The 16,376-nt window shown below is 46.3% G+C and overlaps 2 protein-coding genes across 3 annotated transcripts; one reads left to right on the top strand and one right to left on the bottom strand.

Annotated features, from left to right (window-relative positions):
• The first annotated feature begins 7,713 nt into the window (after window positions 1–7,713).
• LOC133907868 (protein HOTHEAD-like) lies at window positions 7,714–9,846 on the top strand. Of its 2 annotated transcripts, none has more exons than XM_062349965.1 (5): window positions 7,714–7,819; window positions 7,908–8,549; window positions 8,633–9,042; window positions 9,124–9,689; window positions 9,804–9,846. In XM_062349965.1, the coding sequence occupies exons 1-5, from the start codon at window positions 7,729–7,731 to the stop codon at window positions 9,844–9,846; spliced, it is 1,752 nt and encodes a 583-aa protein (XP_062205949.1). In that variant the 5' UTR covers window positions 7,714–7,728. The 2 variants fall into 2 exon arrangements, with proteins under 2 accessions (XP_062205949.1, XP_062205948.1); XM_062349964.1 differs by having other exon boundaries at window positions 7,729–7,819; window positions 8,633–9,012; window positions 9,154–9,689.
• Window positions 9,847–10,111: 265 nt separating this feature from the next.
• On the bottom strand, window positions 10,112–16,037 carry LOC133907867 (phospholipase D gamma 1-like). Its single transcript, XM_062349963.1, has 10 exons — window positions 14,416–16,037; window positions 13,781–13,897; window positions 13,375–13,569; window positions 12,915–13,163; window positions 12,750–12,818; window positions 12,511–12,658; window positions 12,167–12,315; window positions 11,871–12,041; window positions 11,039–11,236; window positions 10,112–10,779 (listed from the first exon to the last, which is right to left on the bottom strand). Exons 1-10 carry the CDS (start codon window positions 15,889–15,891, stop codon window positions 10,486–10,488), a joined length of 3,066 nt encoding a protein of 1,021 aa, XP_062205947.1. The 5' UTR covers window positions 15,892–16,037; the 3' UTR covers window positions 10,112–10,485.
• Window positions 16,038–16,376: the final 339 nt, after the last annotated feature.

Raw genomic sequence — 16,376 nt, 5'->3', positions numbered from 1 at the left:
ATGTCGTTTACACTATGCATTCGACATGTTTCAATCTTTTCTATTTATTCAGCCTTTTTCTAATGCAAACGACATTTTTTGAATTTTTTTCTTCGATACTCTTAGAATTGTCTCTAGTTTTCATAGAGTTTTTTTATTTTTTTAAATCCGGTTAATTTTTTTTAAATTCAAATACAAAAATCGATCATATTTTAAATTCATACTCTACCGAATCGACCGATATTCACGATATTCAAGCGGTTTTCGATATATTTTTAACCTTGCTGAAACAAACATGACATTACTTCTGTTTTCTGTTACCGTCACAATTGCAAAGATGACCCGTCTTCTTAACTTCATTGCTTCTTCTGTTCTCAAACCTGATTTGAATTTTTAGAATTCAAATACGAAAATTGATCGTGTTTTAAATTCGTACCTCATCGAATTGATCCATATTCACGATATTCGAGCGGTTTTCAGCGCATTTTTTAAACCCTGCTGAAACATGACCTTACTTGAGCTCCTGAATTCTGTTTTCCGGTACCGTCACAATTGCAACCATGGACTTCGTAGGCTTCTCTGCATCACTTCGTAGGACAAAGATAGGGAAGAAAAGAAAGCATCCAATCGGCGACATGGTGCAGAGTTTTTTTTTTATAAAAATAAAAAAACTCCATGGTACACGTGATAAAAGGGATAGAAACGACGCAAGATATGATGCTAAAACACAAGAGGTATGCGCCTCCGGCCTAACGCATTTTACTGCTACATATCTCGTACTCTGTTTCCATCAAGAAGTTGCGGTGCCTCCACGTAACCCTATCCCTTCCTTTTCAATGATTCTACATGGAAAATGAGTGGTAGAACTGCTGGAAAGAACATGCGTCAACACTCAGATTCCACTACCGATCCAGGAATTTCAAAGCCCAAGGAGATATGGAAGTTTCCATGGCCATCCGCCGCTTAAGTCAGATTCTCGAGATAGTTTTCGACGTGTCCGGTTGTGGGAGATACGCCGGGCCAGAGACGGTTCGCGCGCGCCACCTGCCGTCCTGCCCGTTTGCCGTGGCTGGTGCGCGTGGGTCGCCTGTAATCTATCTATTATCTTAATATTTAAGAAAAAAAATTCATTACGTTAGTTCTGAAGGTTATAAAATTACTACATTAACTAAAAAAAATCTAAATTATTCATTGTTATTAACCTCTAACGGTCTAAATTAAACAAAAGAGTTACTATAAAATACAATTAATAAATAGTTAAATTCGGAATAAAAAATTATGGAAAATTAACCGTTCAATTTCAATATTGTTTAGAAAGCAAAAATCTAAATAAAGAGTCCACATAAAATAAAATAAATAATAATTGAGATTAGGGTTAAAATAGAAAAAAATCTATATCAAATATAATCTTAGAAAAAACAAATTATTATAAAATTCAAATATCTAAATAAAGAATTCACATAAAATATAATTAATTAAATATTATCAGTAAGACTAGCCACGTTATCAACCTGAGCCACTCAAGTGACACCTAACAGAAAAATCGATAGCAGATCGATGAGCTCAGCCCATACTTCTCCGCTCAATTCCTTGCCGGAAATCCCAATTTTATCTTTTCTTAAGGAGTGAGAAGACTGTTACTCGGTTGTCAATTCTGCCACCCATTTCACCACACATCCATGCCTCCACCGCAGCTAGCTTGCCCTCAGCCTCTCACCATCTCATCTCGGTATCTCACCTTCCCGTCATGCAACTCCGCTTCCACAGTTCCACGCAGTATCGGATGCAGAGAAGCTAGATGAGAGAGTCTTCTTCCTCTCTCTCTTTTCCAACCTCTTCCTGAAAAAAAAAATTGTGAGGGGAAGGGAGGCTCAGGGAGCTTTCATTAGCTACGAAGGTAGAGACTAGATGGATCCGCCCATGCTTCCACAAGTCCCCTCGTCTATATAAACCTCTTGCCTCTAGCTACTCCAGAGTCCAAAGTCCAAACACATACGCACCAAGCCAGGCAGAGCTGACAGCAGTCAGCAGAGCAAAGACGAGAACAAACAAATTGCAAACTTTGTCTTCTTGTTGCAGAATTGCCGCAGCCACACTATACTCGCTATAGAGGTCAGTCACTAGTGATGGCCGGAGAGCGGCGTTGCTGCTGTCGGTGGTGGGGTTGCTCGCCGGCACAGGGGAGGAGCACGAAGGCGTGTTGGTGGTGCGCGGGCCACGGCTGGCGATGTGGCCGTTCGAGGAGATCTACGTGGTGGGGGAGGGCGTTATGTTCTGACTTGCGATTTCACTCAACACGATAAAATCTGGAGATGTTTGCAGCAAAGAATTGGAAGGTTCGTGGGAAGCAAGAAAGAACAGACGTAGAATAGAAGGAGGAAGAGGGGTTCTAGAAGGGCGTTATGGTACATTTCATTTCTTGCCTCTCTCTCTGCCGCTCCTCTCGCTATATATCTCACCCGCTCTCATGTCTAACGGGCCCAAACATTGAATAGGTATCTGGTCGTGGGCTTCCTGATCCGAGCTGGAGCCGGCCCAGCTTCTGGGGTCTTGGCTTGAGGAGTCTTCTGGGCCACATCTCCACTCAGCACCGTAACATCCTCCCCCTTGCAGAACCGGCTTGTCCGCAAGCCGACGCCAAGGGAAAACGATGGCACGGTTCAGACAACCTCTCCCTTGTGGTCAGCTCCTCTGGTTGGTTGGTCCATTGGACGAGCACCTATTCCACCACTTTGGATCCACGACGATGAAGACAATGTTGCAGGATCTTCGTCGGCTCCGGTGGTGTTGCATCATCACTCAGCGGCTCCAGCATGGTGCATTGGTTGACCGTGGCTGGTGGCAGTGCCTGACGTGGCTGAGAGCTATGCAAGACCAGATGAATCTGGCTAGACGCCGGCAGCTGAAGCTTGTAGGAAACCTTACCAATCTTCTGGATGACCTGAAACGGACCATAGTAACAGAAAGCTAATTTGTGATTGGAACGATCAGTTACCGAGGACTAGATGTATGGTTGTAGCTTCATATAAACCAAGTCACCTTCCTTGAATGTACGCTCAAAGCGGTGCTGATCAACTTGATGCTTCATCCGTTGGCGTGCTCGCATCAGGTACTGGCGCAACAGGTTGGTGCGAAGCTAACATTCCTTGGCCCAATTTGCAAGATCAAGAGCTGCATAGGCTGAAGCATCCAGAATACCAAAGTGCCTTGGGCTATGACCATACAATGCTTCAAACGGAGAACACCCGAGCGCTGAATGGTGATCCGTGTTGTACTGAAACTTTGCCAAGGCCAACCCAAAATGCCACTTCATCGAACAAGAATGAACAAAGCATCACAGATAAGCCTCAAGACACTGATTCACACATTCGGTTTGCTTGTCAGTTTGTGGGTGATATGCTGAACTCATATTCAGTTGGGTGTCGTCAACCTTGAACAATTCCTTCCATAGGGCGCTTGTGAAAATGCGATCACGATCAGAGATTAGTGTTTGAGGCAAACCATGCAGTTTATAAATCGAGTTCAAATAAATTTGAGCAACTTGCCAAGCAGTATATGGGTGAGACAAGGGCATGAAATGAGCATACCGGGTAAGCTTGTCGACAACAACCAATATGTTGTTGAATCCCGAAGATCTTGGTAACCCTTCGATGAAATCAAGAGACACAATTTGCCAAGCATGTTAAGGCACGGGCAAAGGCTGCAACAAGCCTGGATAACGCACATGCTTGGTTTTGCTTGCTTGCAAACTGTACAGTTGCTAACAAATTCAATAACAACTTTCTTCAGACCTGGAGCAGAATCTGCACGCCCACGACCCCGACAACGTCTTCCCTGGCCTCGTCACCAAGATCATGCCGCACGCCAGCAACCTCGACCCAAGTGAACGTATCAGCTGCGTGCCACTGCCACCTGTACGACCGCACCTAAACGTAGCGTGCACGCACGCTGCCAAGAGATCGACCACAATCGTGCCGACGGACTTGAGCACGGTGATCTCGTTGTCGTTGCGCCGCCCCTGCATGCTTCCGGTGGCCAGCTCCGCAAGCGTCTCGGTGATGTTGCGTTGAACCACTTCCACTAGCTCCCCGACCTCCTCCATCACTGCCTCGAAGTCGATGAACACCCTCCTGTGGCACAACACCTCGTTGTCGCACTCCCGCACTACCGGAGTGAATTATCCTATGAGTCCCAGGTGCGCCTGGGGCGCAGCAGCTCCTTGCGCACGATCGGCTCCCGCTACCTCGTCGCACAGCTCACAACGTCCGCCGCGGCCACCGTCTCGTCCTTGGTGGGGAGCAAGAATGAGACGTAGTGCGAGCAGTGGATGCCGACGGCAAGCGCGGGGTGGCAAGTGAAGCGATGCCATAGGGTGTTCAGCGGATATGTAGAATCTAAAAAAGAAACATGTTAGTTGCTTATATCTACTGTTGTAGCATAGCTTAACGGGTGTAAATATATAATCTTATCCTAAACCGAGAGTGAAGTTAGAGCTTCACTCTGTAGCCTAGTTCGGCAAATGTAGACTCTGCATCTGCTCATGAAGATAGATTCACTTGTTAGTGTTATAAAATTATCTCCATGTAAGTAACCCATCATAACCTAAACTCTTACATCAGCTTATACAATCTCAAATTCAATCAACTAAATAAAAACTCAGACCAACGTGCAACTAACCAAACACTTTTTTCAACAAATATAACTTAGCTTAGCCTCCTTTACTCTCAATCTGCTTATATGATAAAGCTTTACAAAACCTTGTCCGAGTAACTAAACACACCCGTTAAAGTCTCTCAGTTCAGAATAGCCCAGTTGAGGTTCTGAAACTTCAGGATCGGAGTAAGCACTGCATTGGTAAATTAAATGGCAACGCCACCCACGACTTCCATTTGCAGCTCGAGAAAGGATGTTCCAGATTTCTACCGAGTAATTTCCTAGACTGTTTCAGTGGATTTCTGCTGTTAGGCCAAAAGCAAAAAGATCCGCAACTGTTTGCACTGCACCACAACTGTTCGTCGTCCATTGCCTGCGATTTGCAGGACTGAATCCCATCGGTACCATTGCCAAATCAATGAATTGGCACCAACAGAAAGGGCATTGCTACCTTGCAGTGACTGGAGCTAAACAGACCAGTACTCGACAGAGATTTCAATTTCGTTTTATAATTTCTTCGTTTACCGTCGAAAAGATCGATTTTACTAAAATTTTGATCATTTTCGTCATCTAATTTGCGGGTCTCACATGTTAATAAAATAAAATATCCGAAATTAGATATTTTGTTTTTCTTCAAAATTTCCGAAGTTTGCAGATCCTTATTTTGAATTAGATAATTCGTTGGTGCGTGATCGCGCGGCGGTGCCCCTGTCTCGTCCGGGTCCTTGTGGAAACTAGAACAAACACGACGCGGGACTGGCAGAAATCGTCTCGTTGTTTCGAGGCGTGTCTGTACATGAGTACCATGTGAACGAATCGAACTTGCCTGCGACTGTGAGCAGAAATAACAAGTTGCTGGGGATCCTTGAGGTGCCCGGGACATTTGTTTCGTTTTGTTTTGTTGGGCATGGGAGAGAGGAAGTGGAACAGCCGAACAGAGCGTGTGGCTGCGTCTCCCATGGCTGCGCCGGTGGAATGCAACTTTTCACACTACCGTGGTTTGTGCAGACCGCAGAGCAGAAAACCGAGTTCGATTTCTGGCTAAGCCACGCTTATGCTCGAAGTGTTGATTGGCATTACGTCGCAGCAAGATTATCATATGCTTCGTATTCGCAGATTCACAAAGCTCTTCTGCTGTCCTATCTAAAAACTAAAATTCAGGTCTCATATATTTTCAGCGAATATTATGGGCCGTTATTGGTTTGAGGCCCATTGATAGGCTCACTACAGGCTAGCCCAATAACTTATACAATCAAGAGGAGCTTTTTTATTTTTACATTTTCTAATTTAAAATATTAAACAAATAGATTTCGGATGAAAAATTTATAAAAATAGACGACTACCGCCCTCTCAAAAAGTTGCAGCCCTTTCAGAGGACAGTAAAGGCACCGTCTTAGAGAGCGGTTAGACCTTGCAGCCACTTGAGAGGGGCAGCCCACTGTTCCCGTGGTAAACAATACTTAATAGCTCAATTTTTTCGTCTTATTCCCTCTATTTAAAACAGTGATCTTCTGTTGCTCCAAAAATTCTAAACATTTTTGTACATGCTCCATAATCTATATGCAAACCATTTTAATTGGATTCACTAAAAAACATGTGTATAATTTAAACTAAAATTCTCTAAAAAATGGTACTTTTATAACTTCTAGAAATCGTTAGGGCATCAAATAAATTCCTAAAAATATGGAAAAATTAACTAATATTCTTATTATATGATGAAATAATTTTTAAAATTATTTTCAGCCCTAGGTTGTATATGCTTGAATTCAAATATAGTTAAAAGAAGAATATCACATTAAATTATAAAAATACATATAAATAGAGCATTATGAAGGAACTCATTTTTTCACCATATAAGCTAGGGCTGAAAATAATTTTAGAAATTAGTACATCATATAAGAATAATATTAGTGAATGTTTCCAAATTTTTAGGAATTTTTTTGATGCTCTAACGATTTCCAGAAGTTATAAAAGTACCTTTTTTAAGAGAATTTTAGTTTAAAGTATACACATAATTTTTAGGTTAATCCAATTAAAATGGGTTGCACATAGATTATGGAACATATAAAAAAGCTTTAGAATTTTTGGAGGGAGATAGGAAGAGAAAATTGAGCGGTGAGTATTGTTCACTATGGGAATAGTGGGCTAACCACCCTCTCATATGGCTGCAAGTCAGAGTGCGGTAAGATTTGCGCTTCTCACCGTGGCATCCTTACCGCCCTCTGAAAGGCCTGTAGCCCTTTTAGAATGCGGTAGACGTTAATTTTTGTAATTTTTTTTTCATCCGGAGTCTATTTATTTAATTTTTTAAGTTAGAAAATGTAAAAATAAAAAAATTCCAATCAAGAGTATACTTACGCACTTGTAATAGAAGGTCCCTTATAATTCAGCCTGTTCTGTTTCCGTCGTGGTCGTAAGAACACGTATAATAGGGTGCTTAGAGGATGTGTTTATTAAGGTTTTTTTTTCTCAATTGTAGTAGCACAAGTACTTAGACGAAGAGCAATATGCTTACTTAAGCACTGCTGATTATATTAGTGTTAATAAGATAGTTAATTATATTTAAGTAATTGTAGTTTTTATTTATATTAAAAATTATAATTTTTATTTAGATTCTTAACGCTCTCTTCCCTTAAGTACATAGCATTATTCATGCCCTAATAGGAAAATAACCCGAAGAAAAAGGGCGAGAAGAATAGAAGACTGAATCAAACATAGGTGACCGGATCATTTGTTTATGCATTGAAAATCATGCACGTGCAAAACAATCTCAAGATTGACAAGTAAACTCTCCTGCTTGCTGCTCACAACAAATTCGTCTCATTCATCTGATTATGAGTTCTGCTCCATGTAAAAGGCTCACCATCATTCCTGCATGTAAAGCAGATTATACCTGATCCCTTGATCGCTAAGGTGCCCCACCAATTTTCTATGTCACCACCTCCTCGATTCCTCGCAGCTCATCTTTGCACTGCAGAACAACCATGCGTTGTTTACCATCTACTCTCAATCTACACCTGAGCTAACTCCGGATATATAAACGAACCGAACTTTTCTCCCATCTAATCACTGCTGTTGCTGGGTTAGCCTGCGAAAATGGCGCCTGGGCTTGCGAGCTCGAGCTCGGTGGCACTGGTTCTAGCCACCGTTCTTGGCTCCCTGTGCCTCGTCGCGCTCTCGGAGGACGGTGCGTGCCGTGTATTTATGTTCACGTGTTCTTCTCTGCTTCGGATTTCGCACTCTTGCAATGTGTGAATTGTCATGGTGATGTGCAGAGCAACTCGAGAACTTGCGGTTCGTGCGGCGCGCGCAGGACGCGCCCCTGGTGTCGCACTACAACTACATCGTGATCGGCGGCGGCACGGCGGGGTGCCCGCTGGCGGCGACGCTGTCGGAGCACTCGCGCGTGCTGCTCCTGGAGCGCGGCGGCCTGCCCCACCGCAACATGTCGAACCAGCAGCACTTCACGGACGCGCTGGCGGACACGTCCCAGGCGTCGCCCGCGCAGCGGTTCATCTCCGAGGACGGCGTGGTGAACGCGCGCGCGCGGGTGCTGGGCGGGGGGAGCTGCCTGAACGCCGGGTTCTACACGCGGGCCAGCAACGATTACGTGCGCGCCGCCGGGTGGGACGCGCGGCTGGTGAACTCTTCCTACCGCTGGGTGGAGCGCGCGCTGGTGTTCCGCCCCGACGTGCCCCCCTGGCAGGCCGCGCTCCGGGAGGCGCTGCTCGAGGCCGGCGTCACGCCCGACAACGGGTTCACGTTCGACCACGTCACGGGCACCAAGATCGGGGGAACCATCTTCGACAACAGCGGGCAGCGGCACACCGCCGCCGACTTCCTCCGCCACGCGCGGCCAGGTGGGCTCACCGTGCTCCTCTACGCCACCGTCTCAAGGGTCCTCTTCAGACAGCAAGGTACGTGCATCGGTGCATGCCATTTCTTCGCTCACAGTGCAGACCAGACGGTCAGTTCTGAAGAACTCGCACAACTGTGACAGAGGGGGTGCCGTACCCGGTGGCGTACGGGGTGGTGTTCACCGACCCGCTGGGGGTGCAGCACCGGGTGTACCTCCGGGACGGCGCGAAGAACGAAGTGATCCTGTCGGCGGGGACGCTGGGGAGCCCGCAGCTGCTGATGCTGAGCGGCGTCGGGCCGCAAGCGCACCTCGAGGCGCACGGCATCCAGGTGTTGGTCGACCAGCCCATGGTCGGGCAAGGCGTGGCTGACAACCCAATGAGCTCGGTGTTCATCCCGTCGCCCGTGCCCGTCGCGCTCTCCCTCGTGCAGGTCGTCGGGATCACCCGGGCCGGCAGCTTCATCGAGGGCGTCAGCGGCTCCGAGTTCGGCATCCCCGTCTCCGAGGGCGCCCGCCGCCTTGCCCGCAACTTCGGCATGTTCTCTCCTCAGGTGCGATCTGCTTAATCTCCCCGGCCTTCGATGCTTCCTCCCATGCTGAGAATGCAGTACTGATCGACCGTCCTGCGGCAGACTGGGCAGCTCGGCACGCTGCCGCCGAAGCAGAGGACGCCGGAGGCGCTGCAGCGCGCGGCGGAGGCGATGCGGCGGCTGGACAGGCGGGCGTTCCGGGGCGGCTTCATCCTGGAGAAGATCCTGGGCCCGGTGTCCTCGGGCCACATCGAGCTGCGGTCCGCCGACCCGCGCGCGAACCCGGCCGTGACGTTCAACTACTTCCAGGAGGCGGAGGACCTGGAGCGGTGCGTGCACGGCATCGAGACGATCGAGCGGGTGATCCAGTCACGCGCCTTCGCCAACTTCACCTACGCCAACGCCTCCGTCGAGTCCATCTTCACCGATTCCGCTAACTTCCCCGTCAACCTGCTGCCGCGGCACGTCAACGACTCGCGGTCGCCGGAGCAGTACTGCAAGGACACCGTCATGACCATCTGGCACTACCACGGCGGCTGCCAGGTCGGCGCCGTCGTCGACGACGACTACCGGGTGTTCGGGGTGCAACGGCTGAGGGTGATCGACAGCTCCACGTTCAAGTACTCCCCCGGCACCAATCCGCAGGCCACCGTCATGATGCTCGGAAGGTAACCCAAGATGACCTCGCTTCTGACGCATTTGAAGGCCTATGCTGAGCTGAATTAGCTCATGGGCTTGCATCAGACTCAGATAAGTAACTCTAATGTTTTGAATCTGTACAGGTATATGGGTGTGAAAATTCAGGCCGAGAGATGGAGGAAATGATAAAAAGCAAAGAATTTCAGGATGACTCGTTTGTACTTGGGTACCTGCTGTAGAGTAGGTTTTATTTTTCTCCACCATGTAGTGTACCTCTTCTCAAGAAATAGCTCTAGTTTCTGATTGTTAATTCTGAACTGAATCCCTGACACCCCTTGAGATGCATTGCTCAGCATTTCAGAAGAACAGTGAAAGATTACGCTGTAAAGGCATGAGTAAGAAATAAAAGAATTTGCAATTTCATCAAATACCGAAAAGTGATTCTAGCAACAATACTCCAAAACACACTGCAGAATCCATTTACACCGAAGACAATTATTTTCCAGGATTTACATGGAACAGATCATTACCTCTTGGCAGTTGCTATAAATGCTATAACCCCTGAACAGAGGGATCTGACATGAAACCTCATTAATTTTTTATACAGGGACCAAATACAGGTAAAAAAATCGATTGGGCAAGTATTTGCACTAAATAAACAAAGGTACTGGTCCTAAAATAAACCCTGTTAGCATTTTCCCACTTGTCTGAAACCTATACCTCTTGCCAAATTTTCATCCTATCTATGCTCTCAAGAAATAGCATATGCTACTTTGTATCTTTTTTTCTCCAGCATGACCCAGAGGTCACTAGCATAGCCAAAGTTCATATTGTGAGGTTTTCCTGGATGGCCAGAAACGAGCCACAAATATTCCCGCCCAAATCTGGGAACGTTGTGCATCCAGCCAATGGCTTCACCTTGCCTTTACGGTCAACACTTACAGGATACTTCAAGAGGTGGCCTCTCATCTCTGTCACTTCATTGGCAATGAACTGCTTCCAGTTCTCTTCGCCAAGATGCCGAACCCGCCTCATGCATTCCAGGCTCTCTGGATGGTTAAAGTCTTCCTCAATACCGCCGATATGCTCAGCCCATAGGGACATTCTGTAGCCATATATCTACATGTGAAATCACCAAATTTGATTCAGTGTACAACTACAGATGCATCAATTGCATCATGAAATCAATTGTGCCCCTGGCACGTGATACAACTGAGAGTAATAATGAAGCAGTAGCAGTGAAGACATGAAAGTATAATAACAAACGAAAAGTACAGTCTCAAAAATAGGAGCTTATGGCATATGAGGACAGCTCAGTTTTGTATGTCATCAGAAATATGACACAAGAGATTCACGAGCTTGAGACATGAGGACTTACCTGTCCACGGGGGGCAGAAACTTTATTCGCCCATGTATATTGTGGCTGATACGCTCCCATCGCAATCTCAGTATCTCTTATTCCTTCCATGGATCTCTGGTTAATGTTAGCTGATCCAATGATCACGTACTCATCATCCACAATCATGCCTTTTGAATGTACATAGACCATGAATCTCCTATTTTTTCTAGCTTGTTCCTGAATAGTAAGTGTAAAATAGATGACTGAGCTTGCATGCAGGACAGACTCAGAAGAACAACACAGCATATAGAAAGAAAAAATCATGTCAAGTGTCAAAATAGCTTGCGTGAGAACAAGTATTAAAATAACAAAATATCAACTAGTAATTTTGGTACAGTTGAGAGGTTCTTTTAAACAAAAAGCTCAAGTGGAAATCCAAATTTTCCAAATAATCTCTTACAGAGATCTCGAGTGCATGCAATGGCTGTTTGGTCCACATGTATGGTCAAAACAACAAGACCTTATACCAATCACCCCGCACGCACGCACGCACACTTATACCAATCTCATTTAAGAACCAATATGAAGTATGATAAGGCTATTCCCAGTAAATTCATCAGCAGAGAGATACAGTCTGAATCTTTAAAATTGTGGTACATGTGCACCATACAGTCTAGCGAACCATGCCAATACTTTGCCAAGAACAAAAAGAGAACCGTTGACCTCAGTCCACGTGAAGGTCGTGTAAACTCAATGTAGTGTTAGCTACTTTATTTATTAATACTATGACTAAAAAGTTTTTTGCTGAAACAAATTAAAAGTGATTCAAGTCCTCAGCATAGTTGAACAAAAAACAAGAAAGTAGTCTCACCTGAGGATTATTTGCTGTATTTGATGCATTTGAAGTGCTAGTGCTGTCAGCAATTTGACGGTTGCCAAGACAAAAGAAGTTTAAATAATCCTGAGGCTCGTATATATCATCCAGGCCTACTTCTTTCAAGGCTCTATATATCGTCTCGTACATCATTTGCATGGTTTTGTTCTGCAGTGTAAATAAAACAAAGATTGATTACGCCATACAAAAAAAAAAAAACTGGGTATCACCTACACGAACTGACGAACACATTAAACAAGACACAAGGCAATGGCAGAAATGTTAATTCTAACCTGCCAGTACAGAATTCTTTGTGTAGCAGCACCAGTTGGATTACCCTCAGGCCACATAGGAATTACTATGTATGCAGAAAACCTTTCATTTGCCTTGATCTTGTTTGCAATTTTGAGAGCAATTTCAATTGGTATTAAATTGTTTGCCCCTGAAAGATAGAAACAATTTGCAAACCTGAGTTGGGATCAATGAAGGAATATGGCATTATTCTGTGTTGCCATAATATGTTTGGTACAAAAGGAATAGGGGAAAAAGGACTGTGGATCAACTTTTTCTGGAAGGGTCAGTGCAGCATCATGTCATATAGAAGAACACAAAACAAAAGTTTACACTGCATTCTTACCGAGATCCTTGTTTGAATCCCAATTAAATGAAGAACCGATGAAGTACTGATTCTCAATATAAATAAAATGTTGGGCTGCCCGGATAGCATGCACATAAGCTGTATGTATGCTCATGTCAATAAGTACATTCTTCCCACAAACAAGATTCTGTTTACCAAAGCAGAAGAAGTGTCAGCCAAAACCAAAACCAAAACCTACAGAATATGGTGTTGCTAGATGGTAACTATATTACAATTACCTTCCTGGTTGCTTCTCGTGGGTCCTTTGGAAATCCTTTGGCCGAGTTTGAATCAATAGATCGAAACACCTGAATTTCAAAGTAAAGAAAGGTCAATGCTTGAAAGACCAAATAACAAGAGGGGCAAATGTTTCTTTTTCCAACTATATACAAAACTATAAATACCTGAACATGCCATGTCTCTGGATCATTGTCAGTAAAATATGTTGCATCATTTATGTTTATAATCTCCGGTATTCTTTCAATACTGAGCAGAGCATCATCATACGATTTTGCCAACTTTTTAATCCCATGGCGTTTGGCCGCCTTTAACCAACGCTCCTGAAAGTTTTGCAGAACATCATAAGCAGCTGGACCATCAATCTTGGAATGCAAGTCGTGCCACGGTTCCCTTGGGCCACGAGCATCAACTGTCTGCAAAATAATGACAAAGAATTATTATTTTCAGAGTAGCCACAAAATAAAGACATAGGGCAGATGCCAAAAAAAAAATCCTATGCTAAAATGCTTTCCTTTTGAGAAATGATAATCAAGTACCAAAAATCATATAAGGTTCCTGCCTTTTCAATATTAAGAAAATTCCAGGAATTTTACACAAGAAACAGCACAGAAACAAGACACTTACAGCAAAATTGGGATTGTAATAATCCTCCTTGTGAACAGTCTGAAGAGTCCGAAACAGAGGATGCCAAGGTGTATCATATCGCCCACCACATAAATCAAGGCCTCCGACAAAAGCAATTATCTTTCTCCTATAATTGCCAGCATCAGTATCCACAATAACTGTTTTCTGATGATGAGTAAAAATGGTTCCTGTTTCCTGGTCCACACAAACTTCGTAGATAAGTACATGGTACTAAAGAATCGTTACAATGCACGATGACTTGATAATAAAAATTGGTGAGGGTGGGGTAGACTTCTATAAACGCTAAAGATAGACATGATACTTTTAGTGAAAAAAACCACAAATGATTCATCATAAAGGGTAAATTTGTACAACAATGCCACCACAATTGAGAATTAGAGATAACCTGCTGTTTCACCCAGCTGTGTCGTTTCCCAGCAGATCGTGGGCAAAGCAATACCTGCACTGAAGAATGCTTGAAAAATCTGCGTGTCTCCTCATCTCGAGTGCCCATGAAACCATCCTATAAGTATAACTTTGATAAGCATGGTGAGACCACCCATGAGGGTTCATCAACTCATTTCTCGGTGCACTTCGATTTTTAATCACCATGAAGTATGAGAACAAACATGTTACCAAATGTCTCTAGTGAACAAGCTACCAAACTGTATCATAGAGAAACTGGACACTAAGTTGAGCAATATCCTCTTAATATTATAAAGTACAGATGAAGCTAGATATTTTTGCAAATCCTTTAACTTGAACACCACAGAAATAAATACAAGAGAAGTTACAGCACAGTTTGCTCAGGGAAAAAAAGTTGCAGCACAATTTAATCAAGAAATCGGTGTACTGATTTCAATTACAGAGAAACATCATTAGTGCTACCCTGCATCTGCTTAGCAACTTAGGTAAAGTTGAAAAGGCATCTAAGTATTAGAACATTGATAGAATTAGAAATTTGTGGATGCGAAATTATGTTTCTCTGCTAGCGTAAAAACCTCAAAGCAGCATATTTTCAACTCGATAAATAATTCATACCATCTTAAATCCAAGAATGCTCCTTGATGTTGGATCATCCCAAACAAGAAGCAGCACCCGCACCCCTTCCTGTGACTTCATCTTCAACAAGTCCCCAAGTGAGGGAACTTGAGTCCCATCTCTCACGAGGTGTATCGTGTGGAAAACTGACCACCCCACAATGTAGATCAACTTCCTTGCCTGGTATATGGCATCGTAGATGTCGCGCCAGCACTGCCCATGCTGGTAGCGCACTCCATGGTCAAGCCATATGTCTGGGAGGCAACCATCAGGAACATGCGCATCCTGATACAGGGTCACCTTCATGCCACGCCGCAGTGGAAAGTAAGTATGTGGCACACCGTGACAGTCTGGGCCAGCAATGACGCCGTGGTGGTACATTGAGAGGCGAGCCACAGGGATGAACTGTATGGACAGACGCAGCAGAGCACCCGGAGCGCATGACTTGCCATTGGGCTCGAGTACAGGGTAGACACCCTCAATCCTGTCCCCAGACAGAAGCTTCTCGGCGGGGATGGACACCACACCAATGATCTGAGCACCGAAGACATCGCTGTCCTTGACGACGAACTGGACATCGGCCGCCTCATGCCCGACGGGCACGACGAAGTTCTGCGCCCAGACGGGATTCTCGTTATTGGGGACAACGTAGGTCCTCGCGACAGTGGCGTAGGAGACCTGGACGGTGACGTACGGGTCGCTGGTTATGGAGGCGTTGGACATCTTGTTGCCGACAGCGCCGGTGATGCGCGGGCCGAGGAGGTCGCCGACCCTCTTGGAGAACATGTCCTTGTTGGGCAAGTTCCGTGCGTCGTGCACCCAGATGTCGAGGCTCCCGTGGAGCAGCACCACCTTCAGCGACGCCCTCACGCTGCCGCCGTGCTGCGACCCTCCCGCGGCCGCGCCGTAGGGCACCATCTGCATCCTGCCGCCGTGGCTACTCCCGCCAGTCGAGAAGGGGGTCGAAGGCGGGGGCACGGAGGGCGACGACGCGTAGTCGTAACGGTCGGAGAGGCGCATGGTGGCGAGGACATCCTCGATGGGGTAGGACGGCGCGGAAGGCGCGGGGGAGGGGGGTTCTGGCGCAGAGGCGTGGTGGTGGTGGATGCTGGAACTGGGTGAGAGCCCCGGGCTGGGACTGGGGTTCGGGTAGGAGGGGGATGGGTATGAAGAGGGGTAAGGGTCGTACCCGTGGCCGTAAGGCGAGGGATGCTGCGGCGGCGGCGGGTAGGCGTGCGCCGGAGGAGGCGGGTACGGCTGGAGCGGGCCGGAGTGGCACTGCTGCGGCGGGGGCGAAGCAGGGGAGTAGCCCGGGAAAGAGAGCGCCGGCGCGAGGTAGGGCGCGGCGGACGGCGGCGGGTACTGGTACCCGTAGGGGTACGGCTGCGGCTGCGGCTGCGGCTGCGGGTACGGGTGCTGGTACGGCGGGTAGTGCGGCGGGTGCTGCCCCTGCCCGCCGTGGTTGCCGTTCTCCATTGCCGCCTCCCTTGCCCGGGCTCCTTCCTCGCACCCGACACGGCTTCGATTGATCTGTCGCTCTCGTGGGGGTCTGAAACGGAGGCGAGTGGTGGAAGGATCGTGGGTGGTGACCACGACGGCGGCGGGTTGGAATTGGAAGGGAGTTGAACTTGGGATCGGTGACCAGCAAGCAAGACGGTGGTTGTGGGGGTTGGCCTGGCGATTGGATCCCCCACGCCTCGATCCTAACGTTGACCGCTTCGTCGGAAGATCGCCTCGATCCTAACGTTGAAGGACCGCGTGTCACCCTGTTCCGTCAGGTGGAAGTGCGCGTGTCGGAGAGAATGGAGACGGTCGTTAGCGATTTTTTTAATAATATTATTTTATTATTAGAAACTTGCAGAAATATATATAAAAATAAAAAATTGTAAAAATAGGTGCCAGCCGGGTGTCCGATAGTCGAGTAGGGTTTTATCGGTAATCGGAGCGTCGACTGGTATTTA

Source organism: Phragmites australis, chromosome 24 (genome assembly GCF_958298935.1).
Source record: "Phragmites australis chromosome 24, lpPhrAust1.1, whole genome shotgun sequence".
Classification (NCBI taxonomy): Eukaryota; Viridiplantae; Streptophyta; class Magnoliopsida; order Poales; family Poaceae; genus Phragmites; species Phragmites australis.
Note: the sequence above shows the minus strand (reverse complement) of the source record. Positions and strands in the feature narration are given on the sequence as shown.